Here is a 26,298-nt window from a genome sequence, read left to right on the forward strand (position 1 = left end):
TCATTAACAGCAAGGGTCTCAATGCACTTCCTTAGGGCACACCTGAAGTTACTTCTACTTCTGTGAAGGACTCTGTGTTCATAACTTACTGCTTCCTTTCTACCGAGAAGTCCTCAGCGCAATCATAAATTTTGTTTGATACCCCATATAACTCTTATTTTGCTCATGATCAGATGGTATGTTGGTTCGCAGACATTTAAATAGGACTGAGCGAATGAGAAGTTGATCAGGGTTTTTATGGAGTTGTCATAAAGATGATCAAATCGGGATAAGCATCGTCGTCGTCCTCTTCAGTTCCAATATGGGTTTGATGCAGCTCTCCGCACCACTTTATCCTGTCCGACCTTCTTTGTCTCCAAATAACTATTGCAACTTACATCCGTTTCCACCTGCTTACTTTATGCGTCCATTTGTCTCTCAGAACAGATTTTAACCCCCACGCTTCCCTCCATTATCAAACTGACTGTTCCTTCGTACCACAGAATGTGTCTTTGTCAATCAATCCTTTCATCCTGGTCTGGCACAAATTTTCATTGTCGTCATTCCATTCTACAGCTGACGGTAGTCATTATTCACAATTGCGAATTCATGTAATGTGTTTCGTAACGGTTGTGGTCACCGCAGTACACCGTTGTTAGAACAACGCAGGCACTGCAATATTGTAATCCTTTCATTAGTTAAGTTGTGCCATAAATTTTGCTTTCCCGTGATTTTACTCAGAACCTTGTCATTAGTTAATCAATTTACCCGTGTGATCTTCAGCATTATTCTGTAGTACCACATTTCGGAGCTGTTACTCTCTTCGTGTCTGAACTGCTTGTTGTGTGTGTTTCACTTCACCAGAAAAATACCTTCAAAAAGGATGTACTAACACTAAAATTCATAATGGCTGTAAAACAAATTCTTCCTTCGTGAATGCTTTTTTCCCTACTATTGCCAGTTTGCGTATCTCCACTTTAGCCATAATTGCTTGTTTTGTTGCCCAAGTAACAAATGCCATTTACAACTTTGTGTCTCATTTCGTGATTTGATTCTCTCGGCATCGCCTGATGTAAGTCGACTAAATTCCATTACTCATGTTTCACTTTTATTGATGTTCTTTTTATAATGTCTTTTCGAGATGCTATCCATTCCTTACAACTGTAGCTTCCCTTTCCTGTCCTTTAATTCTTTGTAACTGCTGTCGGTTTCTATAGAAGTTTTACATAACATTTCAGTCCCTGTATTTTCTCCAATTACCTTTAAAATTCAAGAATGCAGTCAAGTTAACGTTGACAAAAGCATTTCTCTAAACCAAGAAATGCTATAAATGTAGGTTTGCCTTTGACCAAGCTGACCTCTTAGTTGTAAATTAGTATTACCACAAGAGTTTCCACATTTCTCTGGAATCCAAACCGATCTTCCTCAAAATTTGTGTCTACCAGCTGTTTCATCCTTCTGTAAATAGTTGTGACTAATTTGAAATCATGACTTACCAAACAAGTAGGTTGGTAATATTCACACGTGTCAGCACCTATGGAACTGGAATTAATAAAGGAGATGTGAACAGGTAAAATGGATACAAGTGAAAATGGTAAGATTGTGAGTAAATGGAAGTAGTGCTTCTTGATTGTGGCTCCAGATCATCACTGTATCATCTATGAAACCTGAACCATGTAAAGCTTTTAGAATTTTAGGTGGCTATAACAAACTCATTTAGACAGCATGTTAACAGGTTGTCGTGTAGGGGTAACTTGTGGGTGATTATTGTTACTCATTCCACTGCCTGTATCCAGTGTTAATTATACCTTGCTGCCTTTTGTTATACTTTGTCAGGTGTATGATATTCAGAATATCTGTACTCTGGGCTCACTGTCGCGCATGATACATTAGTGGACCCCGTCGCAATTTCTAACTCGTTGGGTCAGCACTTTGCTGAGATTTCGAGCTCTTCAAATTACCCGCCAGCGTTTCTCCCGAAGAAACGTGCAACGGAAGTGCAATCTCTTGCTTTCTCCTCTCAAAATCGCGAAAGCTACAATACTGTTTTCTCCATGCGGGAACTCCAACATGCACTCTCTTCTTCTCGCTCCTCCGCCCCAGGACCAAATGGTGTCCTCGTCCAAATGTTGCTGCATTTATCAACCCATAGTCTGCGTTACCTCCTTCGCCTTTATAATCGAATTTTGACCGACAGTACCTTTCCCAGACGATGGCGGGAAGCTATTGTCGTTCCCGTTCCGAAACCTGGAAAGGACAAACATCTCCCCTCTAGCTATCGCCCCATTTCTCTCACGAGTAGTGTCTGTAAGGTTTTGGAGCGTATGGTGAATTACCGTTTAGCGTGGTGGCTGGAATCCGCAGTCTTTTAACACCTGCCCAATGCGGATTCCGAAAGCATCGTTCTGCAGTTGACCATCTTGTTGCTCTCTCTACTTATATCATGAACAATTTTCTCCGGAAACGCCAAACAGTAGCAATATTTTTTGATCTGGAGAGAGCATACGATACCTTTTGGAGGACAGGCATCCTCCGCACACTGTTCTCTTGGGGCTTTCGAGGTCGGCTGCCCCTTTTTCTTCGCGAATTTATGGCAGAGCGCACATTTATGGTGCGGGTGAACACTACTCTCTCCCGTACTTTCTCCCAAGAAAACGGGGTACCCCAGGGCTGCGTTCTAAGTGTTGTACTGTTTGCCATTGCCATAAATCCAATTATGGATTGTCTCCTTCCTGATGTCTCGGGCTCCCTCTTTGTGGACGATTTTGCGATCTACTACAGCTCTCAACGGACCACCCTTCTTGAACGACATCTTCAAGGATGTGTCGATCACCTCCACTCTTGGAGCATCGAACCGGCTTCCGTTTTTCTTCCAGTAAGACCGTTTGTGTTAATTTTTGGCGACATAAGGAGTTTCTTCCGCCCTCCTTACATCTAGGTCCTGTCAACCTTCCATTTTCAGACATCGCTAAATTCTTGTGTCTTATGTTTGACAGAAAACTGTGCTGGTCCTCTCACGTTTCCTATCTTTCGGCTCGCTGTCCGCGATCCCTCAACACCCTCTGTGTCCTGAATGGTACCTCCTGGGGAGCGGACCGAGTGGTCCTTCTCCGCCTCTATCGCGCCTTAGTGCGCTCGAAATTGGACTATGGAAGCATAGTCTACTCCTCTGCTCGGCCGTCTATTCTTCGGCGTCTCGACTCTATCCACCACCGTGGATTACGTTTAGTGTATGGAGCTTTTTACACCAGCCCTGTGGAAAGCCTTTATGCTGAGACTGCTGAACCTCCGCTGTCCAATCGGTGAGCAGTCCTTCTGAGTCGTTATGCTAGCCATCTGTCTTCCATGCCTGCTAATCCAGCCCATGACATTTTTTTCGATGCCTCCTTTGATGTAGGGTATGCAGGCCGCCCCTCCTCCCTACTACCACCGGGAGTCCCGCTTCCGTCAACTGCTCCATTCTCTTTCCTTCCGCTTTCCTAAAACCTTCTTGACAACTTGGGGTACAGCACCGCCTTGGCTCCGTCCCCGGATCTGCCTGCTCCGTGACCTTCGTCGATTTCCCAAGGATGGTACCCCTTCACTTGTTTATCGTCAGGAATTTGCTGCTCTCTGTGCACAAATGACGGACGCCACATTTATTTACACCGACGGCTCGAAAACATCGTTAGGTGTAGGGGGTGCCTATATTGTTGGTGACACCCCAAATCACTTTCGGCTTCCCGACCAGTGTTCGGTTTATACTGCGGAGCTTTACGCTGTTCTCCAGGCTGTCCACTACATCCGCCGCCATCAGCGGATACAGTACATTATCTGCTCAGATTCTCTCAGCTCTCTCCTCAGTCTCCAAGCTCTTTATCCTGTGCACCCTCTGGTCCACCGGATTCAGGACTGTTTGCGCTTGCTCCACCTGGGGGGCGTCTCGGTGGCGTTCCTCTTGCTCCCGGGACACGCTGGTATCTGTGGAAAAGAGGCGGCCGATATTGCAACCAAGGCTGCAGTCTCTCTTCTTCGGCCAGCTATTCAATCGATTCCGTTCGCCAATCTACGGAGCGTTTTATGTCGTCGAGTTGTTCATTTATGGCACGCGCATTGGTCGACACTTCCCCATAATAAATTGCGGGACGTGAAAGCTCTTCCTTGTGCTTGGACCTCTTCCTCCCGAACGCGTCGTCGGGAGGAGGTAATTTTAACTAGACTCCGGATAGGGCACTGTCTTTTTAGCCATCGACATCTTTTAAGCGGCGATCCTCCCCCACTCTTGTCCCCACTGCTCTCAGCTGTGGACAGTAAAACGCCTTTTAATTGAGTGCCCCTATTTTAATCCGTTACACTCCCGTCTCCAGCTATCGCCTGATATATCGTCGATTTTAGCAGATGACACACGCTCAGCCGACTGCGTTCTGAAGTTTATTAGTGCCAGTGAAATGACGTCAGTCATTTGAAGCTGTTTTTGGGGACAACCAACCCCTTTCTGTAGTGGATTTTTAAGCATTCCTTCTGCTTTTCGTTTCTCCAATTTTATGACTTTCATTCCCATTGCCGCTGGTTTCCATTTTTGTTCTTTTACTGTTTCCTAAGTCACGGACTGGGCGCTAATGACCATAGCAGTTTTCCGCCCTAAAACCAAAACAAAAATATCTGTAACCTTCACTTTCATTGGCATTTGTATCTTGCTTTATGCAGCGAAAGAGATTGTTGCACAAATTAAACATTAATTCTGAAACGCTTTGTCAATGCTGTGTGGCTCCTGTGAAAATACTTAATGGCTGTGTGTTTCCTTTATTTTTACCTTTTGTCCTCTAAATTCTTTCATACTCGTGATGTAAGCGTTTTCTCAATGATACTGTTGTCCACATTGTATCTGTGTATTTATTTACCTACCTCAGGTTCTGTGGGACCATGTGAGCCACGGCCAGTTGGTTGCGGAACGAGTCGGTGCTAATTATAAAATTTATGAACAAAAGAATTAATAAAGGATAAAAACTGAATGTATATGAATAAAGAACACATTATAAAGAAAAGTTCTCAACTTTTTGGGGGAAATCCTGTACAGAGTAGGAGGCATGTGGAGCAGGGAAAACTTTTAACTTGGATTTGAATGCTTTATAAGATGTTGTGATCACATTATATAAGGTTCTTGGAAGTTTTTACATAGTTAAGTTTTGAATATTTAAGAGGCATTAGTTTCGAATTTGTTGTTAAGGCTTAAGCAATATCCTCCCCTGTTGTGTGAGATTGTAAGGTTTTGTTTGTTTGTTTTGAAATTTAGCTACCTGTTCTACAGTTGATTAGTAACAAGAAAAATATTCTAATTTCAGCTACCACATGGAGGTAAATACTCAAAGGAGTACATCCTGAAGACACTAGCAAATTATGTTGCTCCTATCGTGTTCAGTCCCCTGTCGGTAAGTGTGATGTATTTTAAAATTGTGCTTGGTGACATGAAAGGGTGTAATGAATAAATGTCACATACGTTAAAAACCTGAGTAAGTTAATGGAGTTATAGATTGTCTAATATACATGCTATATGTAGTATAGCTAAAAAATTATTTACTAATTCATGAATGAATTACTGCAGGCCATACACTTTAAGTTGGCCCATCTCTGATTGGCAAAGGCGGCTGACTTCATGCCACTCCAGAATGTTTACGCTCATTTCTAACCTTAGCTGGTAATAGCAACGTACCAGTAGTAGCCATTTTTAACATAGTATTGATCAGTGTGTGTGCACAGTGATTGTTAATATTAATTATAAAAACGAGTGAAGAGGCTGTACTTGTGCTTCTATTAACTCAATTACTCAAACATTAAGTGATGCTTACTTTCCTATCCCTTCTGTGAAGCATTAATCCGTTACATGCTCGTATCTTTTATAAGCTGTAGGCTGGCTGCCCTGGGAGTAGGAGGAGGAGGTGGAGTTTCAGCCAACAGGCAGTGCACTGCAAGATGATTAAAAGTTTCCACTCCCAGTGTCATCTGCTCAGGGGCCAACTTAAAGTGTATCTGTTTTGAAAAGCAATCATGTGTGATGTCAGTAAATATATTATAATTGGTAGTTATAGTTTCACTTTCAACAAAACCATGAAATAAGAAAAAGAAATAAAGAACAGATAGTGCTAAAAAAGTAAGCTGTCAAAAAAGAACACCAAAACTGACAAAAATAGCTCTAAATGTGGCCATAACATAAGATTTTCCTGACCCTACCAATAAGTGTGTGCACTAACACTGACTTCCACTGTATGGTGGTGCCTTATGTTACACTTGGATTAAAACAACGTTGTAATTGATCTTTCAGTAGGTCAAATGGTAATGTCCATCTGCCGACTGACAACAATTGTTTCTCAATTGCTACTTGCTATTTGCATTGTGAGTTTTGCAGAGCATCATTGAGTCTGTCTTGTTGCACACTGGCGACACTGCCCCGTGGCAGTGTGATCTTTCAGGTGCACAGCTATTTTCTTTGAATTGTAGATAATAGCCATGTCTGTGTAAGATTTAAAATAAGTTGCATCTGCTCCTTTTCGTAATTGTCACCAGTCCTTTTCTTTCACCCTCCTTCCTTCCCCTTCAACCCTTCTTCCTGCCAGGAGGTAGCTCTGAAAGCTTGCATACATGATACCATTGGTATGTGTGTTCTCCTGACTCCACATATTCATTCGTTTAGAAGTGAACTTTTCTGTATTCTAGATGACAGCGTAAAAAATGTATGCAGTGAGATTTTTACATTGTATCGAAAAGTCATCACTAAGTAGTTGAGCTTAGTCTGTCCTTATTAGACCAGTTGTATTGAAAGCATAATTCCCTCTTGAAAACTAAAAAATTTGAGAGAAAACGGCTCATCACAAGCAAAAAATTTTAGTACTGCCAATAGACTTATTCAAAAGTTAAAACTATGTTCCTAGATTTTGGAACTGTTAGTTCCTTTCCGAAGGAGGAAAGAGATAAAGGCTGGGGAAGGTTACAAAAGAATGTGCTCTGGCTCTTCAAACGTCATCTCTTCCACTCCTTTCCTCCCTGCCTCTGTCTCATCCTGGGGTTTGAATGAACTTTCTCTTGTAAACATCCCCCTTTCCACCATGGGGAAGAAACAGACAGTTCTGTTCCCCCCACCCCACCCCAATGTGTCTGTTGGCAGTGGATATTAGACGGACATTTTTCCACAGATGTGGAGAGCAGATTACAAAACAAAAGTGAGGCAGATTACAAAACAAAAGTGAGGGGACAAAGAGGAACAGGGGGCTTGTTTGTCATTGGTCATCACTTCAGCGCTTTGCAACTTGGTGACTTAACTGTAATAGTTCAGTATGAAAGTAAAATAGGAATGTTGATAAAATCAAAAGCCTAATTTTTCTGTTTATTTTTTGTGTTGCTTGAGTAATGATTACATAGTGCACAAGTTTAATAGCACAGTCTCAACATACATTTGCTGAAATTTAAAGTGGTTAGTTGGTAAGTGGTTTAGAAATAACCCAAAATATCTAAATGTTTGGAGTCTGGGGTGAGTTTCATGACAAGAAAGATAAACATTGTCCTTTGATACTGTAAGTTGGAGACAAAAAAAGTGTGTAGAATAACACTGGTGAGTCCACTGTTATCCTGTGAATTAAGAACTTAAAGGATAAAAATTCTGGGGATTGATATGTTTTCTGACTACCATTATGATTTTGGGAAAGCTACTACTTTACTGCTTAATGTATTTGCGAATTTCTCAACCACGTGGTCTTAATATATAAGATACTTAAATTATCTGTAAAACACCATGTTTGCACAGTGAGAGATTATAGCTTTTTTTCTGAGTGAGGGGGTGCAAATATGTAAAAGTGGGTGGCAGGATGAAGCTTGATGATCCTTCAGTTCTAGTTAGTGTCTTATAGATATTAAATATAAACACACCATCATTATTACAGGGCATTTTTTCCAAACTATTACGTGGTTTTAAACCTAAGAAATTACTTTTGTAATTTTATACTCAGTAGTGAGGGACCTGAAAAATTTGTATTTGCAGTCAAGTAAATCCTATCTCAAAATGTGAAACTGAGTGAGGTGCCAACAGTGGTTGGTGCACTGGACTTGCATTTGGGAGACTACTGAGATTTAGGTTTTCCTTAATTTCCATAAATGACTCCAGAAATACGCCAGCATGTTTGCTTTGAAAAAAGAAATGGCCAATTTTCTTCGCGTCCTTCCTGGAGCCAAGATTATACTCCATGGCCTCAATGTCAACAGGATGTTAAACATTAGTTTTCCTTCCAACCTTCCTTCCCTTGGTTAGGACTTGTGTGTCAAGGTCCTAATTTTATTAAGCTGTTTCTGGGTAGTCCATAAAATTAAACTAATTTAGGCAACATTGTCAAAACCCTTCTCTTGTTATCAGTGCTTTCTTTCTCAAAATGCCTTTCAATGATCCGATTATTCCATGGTCATCTGCCAAAACTTATCAAGTCAGTGGCTTAGCCATCTGTTAGATATTTCACATTGTTTATCAGATTTTCCCTGTATATCATTGGCTTTCTGTGTGTTATGTTCACTGAGAACCTATGTGCAAGAGTTAGTGAGGCCAGCACAATGTTATGTAAGGACAGTGGGCAGTTCACTATGGCAGAACATCCTGTGCAACAGTATGGATGTAGCTTTGTGTTCTTAGCTCTGCGTCCCTCCTGCATTATGTTATCTCTTCTCTTTAAAATCATCCCATATATTTCTATTAATTTATCTATTTTACTTGTTATTGAGCTCCATAGCTGTGGATTATATTACTTTAAGAAATAATCAACCAGACACTTATTGTGCATTATTATCTGGGAAAAACTTGGAATTATTCATTGTTTTGTTACTCTCACAAAAAAATTTACTTGAAGTCACTACTGCTGAATAACACTGTAGCAATCAAACATAAACAAGAGAAGAAAGCCAAAATAAAACTTCAGCAGCATAAATGCGCCATTTACATCAACAATACAGTGCACACAAACTGCTTTCATTCAGCGTGACATCACAACTGTTCATATTTCTAACAGGTCGTGAGAAAAGTTGCAAATGGAGGTTTGAGAAGTATTACTTTAAAAGTAAACTTCCTTTTACGTGTAAGAATGTACAGGGAATTTCATAAATCGTGCTGCGTTCTCTCTCATTCAAAATGTGGCATATTAAGGACCAGCCACTTTGAATAATTTCTGGCCTAGAAGACGAGCAATTTATGCCATTATTTCAAATTTTACTGGCACGTTTGTGTTTGATATGTCTTTAGGGATAATACACACTAAAAAAATACCAAGCTTCAAGATAAGTTTTTCTTGTTTATTTTAGTTTTTTTATAGATTACAAATTATGCAATAATGATGGCAAAAAGTATAATTGTCTTTCAAAAATAGTGTGAGGGGGGTTCGTGAGCGATTTTACACAGAATTGGTTTTCCTAGGGAAAAGTCAGAGCTCGATGAAACATAGTCAGGGAATCCACAAAATGTTCGGTGCACAGCAGTGAAATTTATAATTGTGCTTGTCAGAAATATTCAGCGGCTATGATTTAAGCTGTACTCTAGGAGACTGCCTAACCTCACCCTTGGGAGAGGGGGGTGGGGGAGACAAAAAAATATTTGATGACCAACAGTATATGTGAAAGCTTAGCTTTTCTTGTAGCTATATTGTATCTATGTTAAATTAAACCATCAAGTTTTACTACTTGTGTGTTCAAACTATTAACACTCATTTTGCTATTGGCTGATTACATCATCTGTCTTACGCTCTAAATATCTGCTGTCATTGGCTGGTGAGATCCTGTGACATGAGCTGTGATTGGCTGACAAAAGCACATTGCACAGTGCAATCTTGATTTCATAATTTTGGAAGCTACCACGCTGCATTTGGTGGAATTTGTATTTATGCTCTGATAATACGAAAATATGCAATGTACATGTTGCCACACATTGGGAGCTTTCCTCCAAAATGTGTTTTTTTGCTGTTTTTCATTTCTGAAAGTGCCAGGAAGTTCTACACGTGTGTGTAAAACCTTTATTGTTCATAGGATAAATAAGTTTTATAGCTCTGAGGGAAATTATACTTTTACTTAACACACAAAAATTTGTGCTTTCACCTGTGGTACATTGTATTTTCATCCAGGAAAAATGTGTTTTTAACTGGGGAAAAGTGTATTTTTAACCAGAAAAAAAAATCTGGTAATTTTTTCTCATGTCAACATATACGTCCTAAATTAGCACATTGTTTCAAACATTGACAGTGATTTGGGTGCTACAGCTGCCCAGTAAGATATAACAATTTCATTTATCTACTACACTTCGCAAATTGTGCAGAAGTAGAGATGGTTCTGTGTCAGGAGGCACTAAACCAAGTTGCTCTTTGCCAGTTTCTCTTGGAAGGATGGTGGCAACCTGTTGTTGCCAGTAGGTACTGTGAAAGAAGATTCAGAATTAGTTATTCATTTCTGTAAGTTACAGTCAGTGTCTTGACTTGCTGTTTGTGCAGCTAAAGGTATCTGATGCCGCACTCACTGGTCCTGGCCGGCTGACTGCGTTGACTCCAGCACTGACCATGCCACGGCAGTGACTGAATGTGGTGCATGTATTGGACATACACATGCTGATTTTGGATGTGCTCTGTCCTCTCCCACTCACTGTCATTCTTCTACAGCTGTCTCACCATGATGTGATGACTGTTGCTGTGTAGTGCAACGATCTTGGCCTGTCATTCAGGTAGGCCCTGTTCAATCTGCCAAAGTATCAACAATGCTGGTGTTCTGACCCAGAACGATAGGGAAGAACCCAGGTTCCACCCATCTGCAACAGCAGCAGGCTGTGCTGTTGAACTCTGCGACTGGTGATTACGGAGAGGTTGCCGTCTCTCCCATCATTTTACTGTAATCAGGGAAATGAGTGTGAACATAATGTGCGCTGTGGTCCACCTGACTGCCTAAAGAGCCAAAATGTTTACCTGCTGTCACCTGTCATGATAGCATAGGTCTTACCATTCCAGAGGTATCAGCAATTATCACACTGCTGTGCTTGCTTGACAAGTTCGTTGTATAATAGAACTGGTTCATAAAAGCTCTTGTTACATGCGGTTGTGTTATCAGTAGCGTTTCTTTCATCATGTTACAAAGGTGATGTGATCCTGTCCAGCTCCTCTGCCCTACAACATTTCTGCGGAGGTTCAGTGTCTGGCTCGCCAGAAGTGTCAGTGTTGTGTTTTCCTCTGATCCTCTCTTGGTGGTGAAATGTCATTCTTCGCTCCCACCTAGTGTCAACACAGCAGTAATGTAAACGAGGTAGCTTCGCTCTCTTTGCTGCGTTGTAGAAGGTTGGCATGCAAAAATATTTATAACATATTATTCCTTGTAAATGTACTCTTGAAGTATAGTAGATAAACAAAATTGTTGTTTTGCACAGGGAAGCTGCAGCATGCAAGAAACAGTCAAGTGTTCTAAATGATGTGTTAATTGAAGGTTTAAATATATATCACGCAAATTGAAGGCGGACAAAAGCCAGCAACACATAGTGGCATACGTAAAAAGATGGCTGGTCATTGTATTTCTTAAGTAAATCTTACATTTTCTTGTAGCTGTAACTCTTACATTTTCTTGTAGCTGTAACTCTTATAGTGGAAACTGCTACATAATATCTCATTTTTTATCTTTTTCTTGTTCATGTTCTCCTTGTGCTCATATTTTGCTGTACCTTTTGTCTGTCCTGTTTATCCATATCCTATCTTTTCTTTTATTCTCTTATTTTCTCCTCCCTATTTAAATGTCGTCTATATTTAAGTTTTTGCAGAAATGTTTCTGCGTAGTATTTCTCGGCTTTGGGTCACACAAATAGTACGATCTGTTTTAGCTTCTTACAACAATGTAGGTCCCTAAGAGTGGGATCAGCATTTTCAAACGACCTATACGGTGTAGATTAGGGTCCCAAATATATCATCCTGCAGCCATTCAGTCTGATGAGCCACGTTTAAGTAATCAGCAAAAAGGAATTTCAGGATTTCTGGTGATAAACGAGATCTTTGAAAAAAAGATCACAGACTTCAAAACAGCACTATAGCATAGCAGTGCAGTTATTTGGCTGGTATGCTGGAGATTGTGAGTTCAGACCTCTTTGGATGCAATCTACTTTTTTTACATCTTTATCAAATGATTGCAGTTACTACTTTTCGTTAATTAACAATTTGGAGACCAAGCCCGAGCACAGCTTCAGCCACAATGCTGTATTCAAAAGACTGGGCTGTGGTTTCCTCGACAGCGATCCACCTGTCGCTTCAAAGCTCGACTCATTTCATACGAGGTCAGTGTACTGGTGTCTCGCCACCTGTCCCTTGACAGGTGTTGCCTTCTGTTGTTAATTTATGAAATTGTTTCAAAACAAACATTAGTGAACATAACAGCTGCTGTTGTGAATGGCTGAACCAATATTTGATCAAGCTGATGTAATTTTGCGCATTATGCTATAATTCTGCTACAGAGACGTGTTTGTCATGCAATTTGTTCAGTGAGCAAGAAATTTTGGAAGCCCAGGAGGAAGAAATTGCTCAATAACTCCCCTTGCAGATTTTTTAGGAGGATTATTAAATTTCCTTGTCATTGTTTTAAAATTTGAAGTCTATCAAAGAAATAAATCTTGACACTTGGTCTTTTTTTTTAGTATGTACTACTGTATTTTTCCCGAGGGCATTCAGCGTTGCTGTATGGTTAAATGATGATGGCGTCCTCTTGGGTAAAATATTCCAGAGGTAAAATAGTCCCCCATTCGGATCTCCGGGCGGGGCTACTCAGGAGGACGTCGTTATCAGGAGAAAGAAAACTGCCGTTCTACGGATCGGAGCGTGGAATGTCAGATCCCTTAATCGGGCAGGTAGGTTAGAAAATTTAAAAAAGGAAATGGATAGGTTAAAGTTAGATATAGTGGGAATTAGTGAAGTTCGGTGGCCGGTGGAACCTGACTTTTGGTCAGGTGATTACAGGGTTATAAATACAAAATCAAATAGGGGTAATGCAGGAGTAGGTTTAATAATGAATAAAAAAAATAGTAGTGTGGGTAAGCTACTACCAACAGCATAGTGAACGCATTATTGTGGCCAAGATAGACACGAAGCCCATGCCTACTACAGTAGTACAAGTTTATATGCCAACTAGCTCTGCAGATGATGAAGAAATCGATGTAATGTATGACAAGACAAAAGAAATTATTCAGATAGTGAAGGGAGACGAAAATTTAATAGTCATGGGTGACTGGAACTCGACAGTAGGAAAAGGAAGAGAAGGAAACGTAGTATGTGAACACGGAATAGGGTTAAGGAATGAAACAGGAAGCCGTCTGGTAGAATTTTGCACAGAGCATAACTTCATCATAGCTAACAAGAATCATAAGAGGGTTGTATACATGGAAGAATCCTGGAGGTACTAGAAGGTATCAGATAGATTATATAATGGTAAGACAGAGATTTAGGAACCAGGTTTTAAATTGTAAGACATTTCCAGGGGCAGATGTGGACTCTGACCACAATCTATTAAAATTGAAGAAGCTGCAAAAAGGTGGGAATTTAAGGATATGGGACCTGGATAAACTGACTAATCCAGAGGTTGTACAGAGTATCAGGGAGAGCATAAGGGAACAATTGACAGGAATGAGGGAAAGAAATACAGTAGAAGGAGAATGGGTAGATCTGAGGGATGAAGAAGTGAAGGCAGCAGAGGATCAAGTAGGTAAAAAGACGAGGGCTAGTAGAAATCCTTGGGTAACAGAAGAAATATTGATTTTAATTGATGAAAGGAGAAAATATAAAAACGCAGTAAATGAAGCAGGCAAAAGGGAATACAATCATCTCAAAAATGAGATCGACAGGAAGAGCAAAATGGCTAAGCAGGGATGGCTAGAGGACAAATGTAAGGATGTAGAGGCTTATCTCACTAGGGGTAAGATAGATACTGCCTACAGGAAAATTAAAGAGACCTTTGGAGAGAAGAGAGCCACTTGTATGAATATCAAGAGCTCAAATGGAAACCCAGTTCTAAGCAAAGAAGGGAAAGCAGAAAGGTGGAAGTAGTATATAGAGGGTCTATACAAGGGCGATGTACTTGAGGACAATATTATGGAAATGGAAGAGGATGTAGATGAAGATGAAATGGGAGATATGATAGTGCGTGAAGAGTTTGACAGAGCACTGAAAGACCTAAGTCGAAACAAGGCCCCCAGAGGAGACAACATTCCATTAGAACTACTGATGGCCTTGGGAGAGCCACTCCTGACAAAACTCTACCATCTGGTGAGCAAGATGTATGAGACAGGCGAAGTACCCTCAGACCTCAAGAAGAGTATAATTATTCCAATCCCAAAGAAAGCAGGTGTTGACAGATGTGAAAATTACCGATCTGTCAGTTTAATAACTCACAGCTGCAAAATACTAACGCTAATTCTTTACAGGCGAATGGAAAAACTGGTAGAAGCTGACCTCGGGGAAGATCAGTTTGGATTCCGCAGAAATATTGGAACACGTGAGGCAATACTGACCCTACGACTTATCTTAGAAAATAGATTAAGGAAAAGCAAACCTACATTTCTAGCATTTGTGGACTTGGAGAAAGCTTTTGACAATGTTGACTGGAATACTCTCTTTCAAATTCTAAAGGTGGCAGGGATAAAATACAGGGAGCGAAAGGCTATTTACATTTTGTACAGAAACTAGATGGCAGTTACAAGAGTCGAGGGGCGTGAAAGGGAAGCAGTGGTTGGGAAGGGATTGAAACAGGGTTGTAGCCTGTCCCGATGCTATTCAATCTGTATATTAAGCAAGCAGTAAAGGAAACAAAAGAAAAATTGGGCGTAGGTATTAAAGTCCATGGAGAAGAAATAAAAATGTTGAGGTTCACCAATGACATTGTAATTCTGTCAGAGACAGCAAAGGACTTGGAAGAGCAGTTGAACGGAATGGATAGTGTCTTGAAAGGTGGTTATAAGATGAACATCAACAAAGCAAAATGAAGATAATGGAATGTAGTCGAATTAAGTCAGGTGATGCTGAGGGAATTAGATTAGGAAATGCGACACTTAAAGCAGTAAAGGAGTTTTGCTGTTTGGGGAGCAAAATAACTGATGATGGTCGAAGTAGAGAGGATATAAAATGTGGACTGGCAATGGCAAGGAAAGCGTTTCTGAAGAAGAGAAATTTGTTAACATCGAGTATAGATTTAAGTGTGAGGAAGTTGTTTCTGAAAATGTATGGAGTGTAGCCATGTATGGAAGTGAAACATGGACAATAAATAATTTGGACAAGAAGAGAATAGAAGCTTTCGAAATGTGGTGCTACAGAAGAATGCTGAAGATTAGATGGGTAGATCACATAACTAATGAGGAGGTATTGAATAGAATTGGGGAGAAGAGGAGTTTGTGGCTCAACTTGACAAGAAGAAGAGACCGGTTGGTAGGACATATTCAGAGGCATCAAGGGATCACCAATTTAGTATTGGAGTCATTTCGCAGTTTTTGTTGGCTACAATTCCATATTATTGTTAAAAAGTCCAGCATTTTCGTTTGTGTTCAGGGTGTAACATTACTAATCTTTTGCTTTCATATGTTATCTTGAATTAATGTCCTGTAGGTTACTGCAATGTTCATAATTTTTCGAATACTGGAAGCCAACACTATCAGAGTTAATTGTCAAGTGGTGCATGTGTTGCTACTGATCATGTTAATAGTGACCAACTTGTAGATAATACAATCTATATTTGTCACAAACTAGGTCAGTAAATGAAATTATCATATGGCATTGTTGGCCAGGAGCCCCCCTTCGGGGGAGTTCGGCTGCCATATTGCAAGCTCTTATTAGTTGACACTACTTCGGCGACTTGTGAGTCAATGTCAGTAATGCACAGAGACATAGGAGAATAATTTAACTTAAGGAAACAAGTGGATGTATTGCAAGAACTACAATCAAAGAATGCTTGATGTGAACCTGTGCAAATGACACAGTACAGAACATTGATTTTCATGGAACTTTACTTGTGAAATGCTGAATCTGGATTTTGTGTAAATTACTCAGTGAGTGCTCAGTCAAGACTGTCTAGCATTGTTCATTGCATCTACATTTTGCATTTAAAATTGTCAGTGTATGGTATCAAAAAATAAAGGGAACAAGAACTGCAAACAAAATACTTTTACTTACCTTCAAAGTAATCACCATTAGTTGGCATAAAATTTTTCTGTATAATGGTACCATATCGTAAAAAAACTATTACTGGTGGAAACCAATGTTTCATCCACAGTTACAGTGGCCTTCTTCTGGATCTCCTGGTAGACCTAGGAGGAGGCCACTGTAACCATATCTGAAGCATTAATCAGTAATAGTTTCCTACAGTATGACACAGTACCATACCCAGAAAACTATTATGTCAACTGACTCTGGCCACAAAAGCCTATGTAGTTACGTTAATCACCATTAGTGACAACACACGTCTGACTTCAGTTGTGAAGCTGCAGCAAATTCTGCTTATGGAATTGCTTGAAGCACCGTACTTCCGTGCAGTTTTTGTTAAGTGTAATCCTTTCAGCCTAAGGCAGGGAACCAGAAAGAAGCCTGCTGGTACTAAATTTGGGGACTAAGGTGGTTGTTAACAACAGTCACCTTGTGTTGAGCAAGAAAGTTGAGCACACAGACATTAGTTATCCAACAATGCATGGCCAAGGTAGTTCGAGCAATTCTCCAAGTAGTGTTTGCTGAGAATTTCCAACAGCTTTACAACCGATGTTAGAAGTGTGTTGCAGGTAATGGTGATTAATTTGAAAGCAAGGAAAGGTATTTTGTTTGTAACTCTTGTTCACTTTATTTTCTGAGCTTGTTCAGCGGACTTTTCAGACACGCCTTTTGTTTAACAACATGCTTAAGGATTCTACAAAATGAATAAGTTATTTTATTTGCCTGCATGCTCTTAAAATTGTACGAATATCAAGTTCTATTTTCTGGAATGGAATTCTGTGCACTCGTGCGTTCTAGCAAAGCCTGCCAAGAAATTTGTAGACACTGAAGTATTTCATTTAAAATATTTCACTAATAATACATTATTCCTTTGAAAGTATACACTTTCTAATAATAGAACAATTGGGACACAAAGATAACATTTCTGTCCACTCCAATACAAAACCGTAACACAGCAAGAGTCGTCGTTGGCTGCGCACTGAGTGTATACTGATACCAAAAACTAGACAATCCAAAAACAGATCGGAGCCATTGTAGGCATAACAGTATGACAGTTGGTGAGAAGCTTCGTACAACATGCAACAGGTGCCAAGGCTCCCACTGGCCGTGCTTATATTGGGGTGAATGCCACTGCCGTACACGTGAGACACCAGTCTCATATCTTGTTGATGGCTGTAGTGACTTTCTTACCAGTGACTCACAGCGTCTGAGAGTCGCTGTGCTGTGGAGACCCGCTGTATGTTGGGGTACAAGAACAGCAACATTGGGTTTTCAGAGAGATTACTTTTGATAATTGATCATTTTGAAATTCTTACAGTGATGATAATTCTGCATTAACATATTTCTTGAATTACACAAGTTTCAAAGATGATGAGGTGTTCATTAAAAACAGGGCAATGTAGGTTGTCAGACCAAGCCAAAAATAAAAAATTATTAGCAATGTAAAATTTTTAAGTGCACATAGATTTCTTGAAGTGTTAACTTACAGTATTTCACTAAAGAAAATGTTTTTAGAGGAACAGTTATACTATTAATGTCAGTTACATGAAAATTGCAATGTGAATATAAAATTGCAACTTAACATTGAATTTTTATATTTCGCCATAAATGCCAAAGACCAATGTATAAAATACCTTCAGTGTGTTAAATGTTTGATATTAACCATGTAAGCATGAAAGTTCAGAAAAGGTTATAAATTATGTTTAAAGTTTGTTGGAAGTCACTGTGTTAGTCCAGTCACCAATGGAAAAATCTGTGGAAAAAATTGTGTACTTCCAAATTTTTGCAGAGTACTAAGAGAAGTGTCCTGAACAACATCTGAAAAATCATGACTGGTGGGGCTTTAGGGTTGGGGAGGGGATGGTTTCAAAAGTCACAGTATTTTTCTCAAATAACTTGAAACCATTCCTTCTAGTGAAAATGTTTTCAGGTCAAAATTAAGTTAACATGAAATTTTCTGCAAAAAAGGTCCTGTTCATTTTTTCCACATTCAGGGGATGGAAAATCTCAATTTATTAAAAATATTGTTCTAATGGTATAAAATTAATGTTTATCTTATAAAGAAGTGGGTTAAAAAGAAGTATTAAATGTATGTACCACATCTAGGTGCAATAGAGCTGTATCAAGGGATAAACTGTGTTTTGGGCCTGTAACAGAGTGGAAGGGGGAGATGGGTGGGGCAGAAGTGCGAGTGGAGGTAGCTCACTGGATTGTGTTTGCGCACTTCCCTCCTTCATAGGTCTGCTAACTGAACGTCAAACAGGCGATTCCATCGTCTATTTACCCCAGTACATCACAAGAAGCAAGTATAGGTTGTTGCACAAAGTTATGCAGGTCCTCCACAGCAGGCCTCGTGCATCACTGGTGACGCAGTGCACAGACATGCCCAAGGAGTGTTTATTTTACACAGAGCAGCACATGGAGTGATATGTGTTACTAACAACACTAACGCCTCTTGATAGAATCTATGTAAATCTCTATTTACTGTTATGCACTGCTAGAGTAACTTTTAGGCATCCTGTATCAGCTGTAGTGTTCTTCCAGGAAAGGCAACCCCCCCCCCCTTCTCCCCATTTCCACCACCCCCATGAGCACTGCTTGCTTTACAGTTTAGACAGACTATACCTCCCCAGCATCTCATGTTCAGTTCTGTGAGTAGGCAAAATAAATGCTCTGAGCTCGTGTTTACATAGTGCAATTTTTTCAATTGTTAAGTGAGCTATTATATAAAAATGATCAACAGTTTGAGCTGTCGTCTGTCTACCACACCGAAGAGCCTTTTTGAAGTGTGACATGCTGTTACTATATGTTCGTCAATGTCGATGTGGAATAATTTTCAGAGCAGAGGGTTGTAAATTGCATCACCTCAGGCTTCATCCAGCCTCATCTCTCCCAACATATGAAGAGGCCCAGAGGCTTAAATTGTCAACCTCTGCAACAGAGTAGCTCACCTAGGTGTAGTGTAACTACCGATATTTCAATAAAAGTCAAGCAAAGCATTACAGTAGATTGCTGTTCTAGACCTTAACATGATCAGTCCCATTCCCTCAGACATATTCACACACATCTTGGAAGATGTACTGTGGATGGATAGCGAGTGGCTCCTGTCAGTGCATCCAGCTTTACAAGTGTGAGCAGTTCTCCAATGGAAGAGATTTATGCGGTCTACCAGTAACACAGCTAATAGTGAGAAAAGTGTAGAAACTTTCTGGTCATTTATTAATTCTCCAGCAAGTGACTACTATACGGCTGTACAATACACTGTCAGTGATAGACAGCAGCAAAGTGACACATTTGTCAATCCATTCCCTTTCCGAACAACACTACATAGGTTGCTGAGAACATTGCACGTACAAATAAAACACAAAGGAACTTATTTTATATGAAAGCTCACTTAACAATTCCAAATAAGTAGTCGTTCAATAAAATGGTAACTCCACTTTATAAACTTGTGCTCAGTGAAGTTATTTTGTCTATTTATGCAAGAGAACTTTACAGGAAATGCTGGCAAGATAGTCTGTCTGTAGACTGAAAATCAGGAAATGCTCATGATGGGGTTAGTTAACTTTCCTTAAAGAAAACTGCAGCTTCCGTACAGGCTGACTAAGAATCAATGTCCACTCTACCTGTGTAGGACAGGGTGCAGGGATGTATGCATATTTTGTCCATATGCATTACTTGTGTTAATATCACTAGTAACGCATATTTGCTAGCGATGTAGCATTAACACACTTTGTGGAAAATAAACTTTTCTCTGGGCACATCTGCACACTACGTCGTCAGTGATTTGTAAGGCACACTGCGGAGGGCCCGTATAACATTGTGAAACACTATGTAGTTGCTTCTTGTGACATAGTGGAATAGTTAGAGGGGGGGGGATTGTACTCTCGAACTTCAGTTTACAGTTCTATAAAGGAGGGAAGTGCACAATCCAGTGACTTACCTCCCCTTGCATTGCATAAATTGCATTCCCCAGAATGCAATTTATACCTTGTTACAGCCTGCTGCATTTAGATGTGGTACACTCATTTAATATTTGTTTTTAACCCACTTCTTTTAAAGAGAAACATAAATGTTACGCTGTTAGAACAATATTTTTAAAAATCTTTGATTTTTTTCTATCCCTGGAACATGGAAACTGTTAATAGAAGCTGCAATTTTTGAGTTGTTTAAGAAATATGTAAAAAGTGACCTATAAATCCACCCGTACCTCAACAGGCACACCCCACAAGTCAGGATTTTTAGTATGTTGTTCAGGGTGTTGTGCAAAGTTTATGACCATGTGGTTTTTCCCTTAATTGTCCATTTCGGTCTTTGTTGACTGGGCTAAGTGCTCTCATTCTCAAATACCAGATGGATATAGTCTCAGTATATCCATGCAATAAGTACACATTCTAAAGACAATATATGCAGTCTATAGCTGATGTATATGTCTTAGTGTGTTGAACCTTTCACATAACATTATACCTGTTATTGAGTAGATGATTTCACCATTTTAGTTTGTTAAATTTGATCACTATTGATATGAAACATCAAAAATCAAATTTTTGTTGTCCGTGGAAGCTGTTGGATAGGCAACATGAACTGGGTGTGAGTTCTGTGCTCAAAGATAGTCGCTTAACAAGTACAAACATGCTGTGTTTCGGAGGGTTTGAACACGTAGTTTTTATGTTAATTTCTAAGTATGTTCTGAGATAGTAACAAATCTTCTTTGAGGTTTTCATCATTTTTTCCCGTTTGTGTTCCAGTACAAGATCAGTGGAAATGAATCGTATTTTTATGTCGATGATTATGATGCTGCAAATGAGTTACTCAATGCAGACAGGCGGATTACACTGACTGATGGGTTCAAGGTAAACCTTTTTGATGTCCATCTATAATGCAGTATTTTATTTTATTTTGCTTTACCACTTTACTTTATCAACTGATTGATAAGAAATTATGAAAGGAATGAACATGTGAATGCGTAAGTAAACATTCCCATGCATTAGAACGAAATCTGTATTTTATTCTTATCTCCTCCAGTTCATCTTCGTGTGTAGCTACGAGCACATCATTTTTAGGTATCTACTCTGGAGTACAGTCCGTGGTATCTTTGTGATTGGAATAATAAGGAAACTGCAGATGCACTCATATTTAACATGCAGCAGACAAGAATTGAGCAGAATGTGACATTATCGAATAAAATAGTTCAGTAGGAAAATTCATTTGAGATAATTGAATTACAAAGACAGAATGGCTGGTCAATTCTTACCTGCAGCCTTCAGGGACACTCAGTTCTTTCATGAGTATGTAATTAGTTAATGTGGGACCCCGAGGCCATGCAGTAGTACTTCCTTTTTCTGTAAGTCGGGCCCTCTTGAGTAACCTCTCCCCAGGGTGTCACAATTCCTTTGGGGGTATGTGCATGACGAGTGTGAGATCCTGAGCCATTGCAGTACTCCTTCCTTTCCTGTGCAGCAATACTATTCTGCTCCTTTTCTGTGACTTGGTATTTAGGACAGCTTCCATGTTGACAATACAGCTTTTCTCTTGGACACTGATTGAAGTTACTCATTTAAACTGTGCTGTTCTGTCATAAGCTCCTCTTGTTTGAGTGGGTGAATTAGACTCCCTAAAGCCTAACGTGGTAGCTAGTTGTACGGTGTTGGTAAAGTGCCCTCACGTCGTAGCCCACTACAGTGTAGGGTACGCGCTGTTGATGCAAGAGTGCGACCTCTTCACATGTGCTGAGGAGAATATGCCTGTTGAATTTGGGCCCAGGGACTTAGAGCAAGGGTTGCAGTGCTGTGCAGTTGTCACTGTGGAAGAGTGGCATTCATATGGAGAGCCCCGGTCAGAGTGATGGGATGACCTGCAGTACTGGTGGTCAGAGTTCTAGTTCGTTTCTCGTTGGTGGTCGACTGACACTTTATAGTGTCCACTATCTACACTGTAACGACCAGCTGATGAAAGCAGTCAACATTCCCCCCCCCCCCCCCCCCCTCCCCCCCTGCCCTTATGTACCTTGTCTGTTGCATATGTAGCAATTCCAGATATGAATAGCACTCCTGTGAATGGCAGTGAATGGTAAAAATCAGTATTGTACAGATTTTGTAATTTTTTAGTTGGATGGGAAAAGAAAAAAAATTTCGAGAAATACTTTAGATCGGAGAAACACTCTGTTCAGAGGTGGGAAAATCACTTATTTAAGGCTTTAATAGTGCCAAAAAAGGAAAAGAAACGAAAACAAACTAGACCATTTTGGAAAAGAACTGTTTAAGCTTTTACAAAAGCAAACAATCCACTCAAAAAGCTCCCCAGTTGACTACATTTCTTTCCTTTATTTCTTTCAGTAAATAAATAAATAACAAACATAGTCAATTTCAAAGGGCTAAGGCTTTGCCTTAAGCCGCATTTTAAATTTTTACTTCCAAACATTTACCAACAGAAAAAATTTACATATAAATTTCAACAAAAATTTTGCCAAAAATAGATGCTACAGTTTAAGGTTCCTGGTAATTACATTTATAATAGTGATAAATGTGAAAAGGTTAGCAAATTCCAAGGGAACATGTGGCCACGGGCTTATGTTCATCTCTTTCAAGAATTTTTCAAGATATGTTAGATCCAATTTCATTTCTCAATTTGCTAGACTAGCAATCTTTGAAATAACAGTGTGACTGAAGTATGAATTACTTTTCCTGTATGAACATTTGTTTAAATGTCTGATATGCAAGTCTCATTAACCATTACATGATCAGTGCTATTTTGACAATGTGGAAAAAGAAAGTGAGATGTCATGAGATCAGAAATATGTTACAACCAAGATGATCCCTTTATCAGCAGTGCTACGAGATGTTCTACAAAAATAAGAATGACAAAATGAGCTGAGAACGTTTTAGAGAAAGCAGTGTGTGAAGCTGCAGGGAAGAAAAGTAAAACCAGTAACAGAAAGAGTCACTATATGTGCAATGTTGAGACTGGAAGAGCTAGCATCCCAGGCTGTGTGGACACACTATTATGAGACCTGTATCTAAATGTTCAGTCCAGCATACATGGCACTTTTCGGATCCCCCACTCGTGTAAAAATCGGTGGAGGTTTTTGTTCAGTGTTTGAAACACCAAATGTGAGAGCCTCCTCGTCGTATACATTTCCAAGGGTGAGATATTGATGAGCTTCTAACATGTCTTATTTTCCTTTGTACGGAATTTCAGTTTAGCAAACCTCACATGGTTCTTCTGTAATAATGTTTGTGTAATTTGTTCTCATTACCTTTGAAATAAATAAGAAATAAAATTATAGTTGTTTGTAATTTCAAGTCGAGGATGTAAAAAAAGTTTTTTTACATAAACATAAAAACATGAAGGCTCTCACATGTTCGGCCTCAGGCATGTTCCAACTGGCTGGCTGCTGCATACGAGGCAGTATATGATTGCCATCTCCTCAATCCTTCCAGCTGCTACTGTCAGTAGACGAATCCTTGTGATACTGCTGCTTCTCTGTTTGAGCAGCCCTGCACTTTGCTTCACAAGCCTGAGTCGACCTGTTCTGGATCTCACTATCTCAGAAAAAAATCTGAGGATGTAGTATGGGAATTGAATGTGGGTCATTAAAGACCTGAGGCAGTGACACTTAACTGTTCAGCTGTGGAGGCATCAGTTCTACTAGTTTTCCAACTAAATGGGAGTGCTAAGCGATTACAAGAACTCGTCAAATGAGTTCTCTAAACCTCTGTCACCTCAATTCTCCAACTTTCTACTAACGTGCAGTGCCCCTGTTAAGTTGAGCCTTTCAGTGGAAAGCTGGGTAAATGACCCCAGCAGGAAAGTGAGTTGGTGAGCAGACAAGTTTTGAAGGTTGGTGGAAGGCAGTGGGAAACCACCACTGAAATTTTCCCATGAGAATCTCGTGCATAGCTCAGTTCTAAATTATCTGGTGTCTGACATCCCCTAGTAGGTTCTGGGGTGGGGGGAGTGTATTTCAAAGAAGTCATTAGACCGATGAACTACCCTGCACATTGTAACAAAGGTTGCTGTGCAGTTAGAATGTGCGTGTTGTACTTCAGATGGGAAAACTTTCTATAGTATAAAGAGAAGTAGTGTGAATGATCTGGATACTTCTGGGCTTAGTGAGACTCGCTGGTGTGGAGTGGCCCCTTCATTACCCAAAGGAGAGAACACTGCGTGTTTTTCTGGGAGTAGTGGTCAGAGTGGAAATGATGTTGTTCCTAGAAGTGTGAACATCTGTGTTCTCAGTTATAAACAATTAGTGACGGGATCATCTCTATCGAATTGAGTGTAATTTCAACATCGTTCAGACCTGAGCCCCTACTGCTGCAGCATCAGATAAGGAGATAGAGGAGTTCTATGAACAACTGGAACAAGTCCTTTGTAAGATCTTTAACAAAGAACAAGCAATAGTTCATGGATACTTCAATGCTAAAATTGGCCTTGGATTTTCCATTGTTGGGTATCTGTGATGAGATAGATCATCATCATAATCACTGTAAATAATGTGATCTCTCAAAAACTTCAACAACATCACTGGTGAATTTAATCCTTGTACATGGGTGGTAGGTGATGACCATGACAACTGTATCGGAAACAAGGAAGGTGCTGTTGCGAGACGGAAACAGTACTGTGAAAAGTTGCTGCTGCTGTTACTGCTGCTGCTGTGGGTGGTGGTGGTGGTCATCGTCTTCAATCTAGAGACTGGTTTCATGCACCTCTCCATGCTATTCTACCCTGTGCAAGCCTCTTCATCTCCGAATAACTACTGCAACCTACATCCATAATTACTGCAACCTACATCCTTCTGAATCTGCTTAGTATGTTCATCTCTTGGTCTCCCTCTACGATTTTCACCCTCCACACTTCTGTGGAACACATCCAAAATATTTAGTATGTATGGAGTGATACCAGGTTATTGAACGTGCTGGATTAATGGGCTTTTATGTATCTTATCTTTAGTCAAGGTAACAGTAAAATAAATTTATTTGGCATTTGGAAAAGAATTTTGGGGAATTAAAAGTAGAAAAAGAGACAACATCTGCAGGTATAAGCAAGTTAGATTTTCACCTTTTTCTTTCATCCATCATTGCATTTTATTGTTAAGTTGTTTGCTGGTATATTTGTTTGATGTTGGTGAAACTTGTCCATAAGTTCTGTTGCACTGTTTCAGCTAAATGTGATTGTAAGACCAGCTGTGCCCAACATTCAGCTAACAGACGGTGTTAAGGACCTTCTAAAGCAAGTCATGGCAAAGCGGTTCAACCCAATTACCAAAGCTCTGGACCTATCGAAACTCCGTGATGATCCAGGTAATAACTTTGAAATGAGTGTAAGGTGAGATTTGCTACATTCATGGATAAACGGAAGCTGCGCTCAGTCGTAACTAATACAGTTGTGTGAAGTATGCAACAACTCATTTTCTATTTCAGACATTCATTTCTGAAAATGTAGAGAGAAATGAAACTAGAACTGAGGTGCTAAAGACACACTTTCAGGTCATGGTATATAGACACACTACAGTAACTGCTTGAATTTTTGGGTCATGTGTAGCCATATAACAGGGAGGATTAAAATGATTGGTAGTGACTAGCCATTATTTTGCCATATCAGTATAATCATTGTCAGGTATATTTTGGACGTAAGAAAGACTGTAAATTCAGCCATAGGAGAGGGAAGATGTACAGAACAATGAATAATCCATAAAAAATTTGATATGAATGGAAGGGGAAGAGGAAGTTGCCTTTAGCTATTGGGGCAGGGTGGATGGTGGTAAAAAGATACACAAAATACATGTGTGAAAAGTGATTATACTTGTATTTGTCCATAGTATGTGGATACAGTTAAAAGTGATAAAGTTTGGTGCAGTATTGAACTTACTTTATCTTCTCTTAGACTCCATTAATGGTCTTGTGTCAAATGCAATACTTATTGGCCGCAGACCACTTGCAGCCAGCTACTCATTATAAATGGAAATTAAAAATGATAACAAATGATAAATGATCATGATAAATATTGCAAGCCTAGCGTTATGTTGTTAAGAATTACACAGAATATAAATGAATGTTCAGAATTTCAGGTGTTGCATGAGCACAGTGATTGAAAGTGGACACACATGTGCTGGTACGTG

At 39.8% G+C, this 26,298-nt stretch overlaps 1 protein-coding gene across 1 annotated transcript in view; it reads left to right on the forward strand.

Annotated features, from left to right (window-relative positions):
• Window positions 1–26,298, forward strand: part of LOC126424820 (nuclear RNA export factor 1-like) — a 156,064-nt gene that overhangs the window by 55,816 nt on the left and 73,950 nt on the right. The window contains exons 4-6 of the mRNA XM_050087613.1: window positions 5,301–5,387; window positions 20,927–21,031; window positions 25,342–25,480. Coding sequence (XP_049943570.1) covers window positions 5,301–5,387; window positions 20,927–21,031; window positions 25,342–25,480 — 331 coding nt within the window. The remainder of the gene's footprint in view (window positions 1–5,300; window positions 5,388–20,926; window positions 21,032–25,341; window positions 25,481–26,298) is intronic.

This window comes from Schistocerca serialis, chromosome 10, assembly GCF_023864345.2.
Source record: "Schistocerca serialis cubense isolate TAMUIC-IGC-003099 chromosome 10, iqSchSeri2.2, whole genome shotgun sequence".
Taxonomy (NCBI): Eukaryota; Metazoa; Arthropoda; class Insecta; order Orthoptera; family Acrididae; genus Schistocerca; species Schistocerca serialis.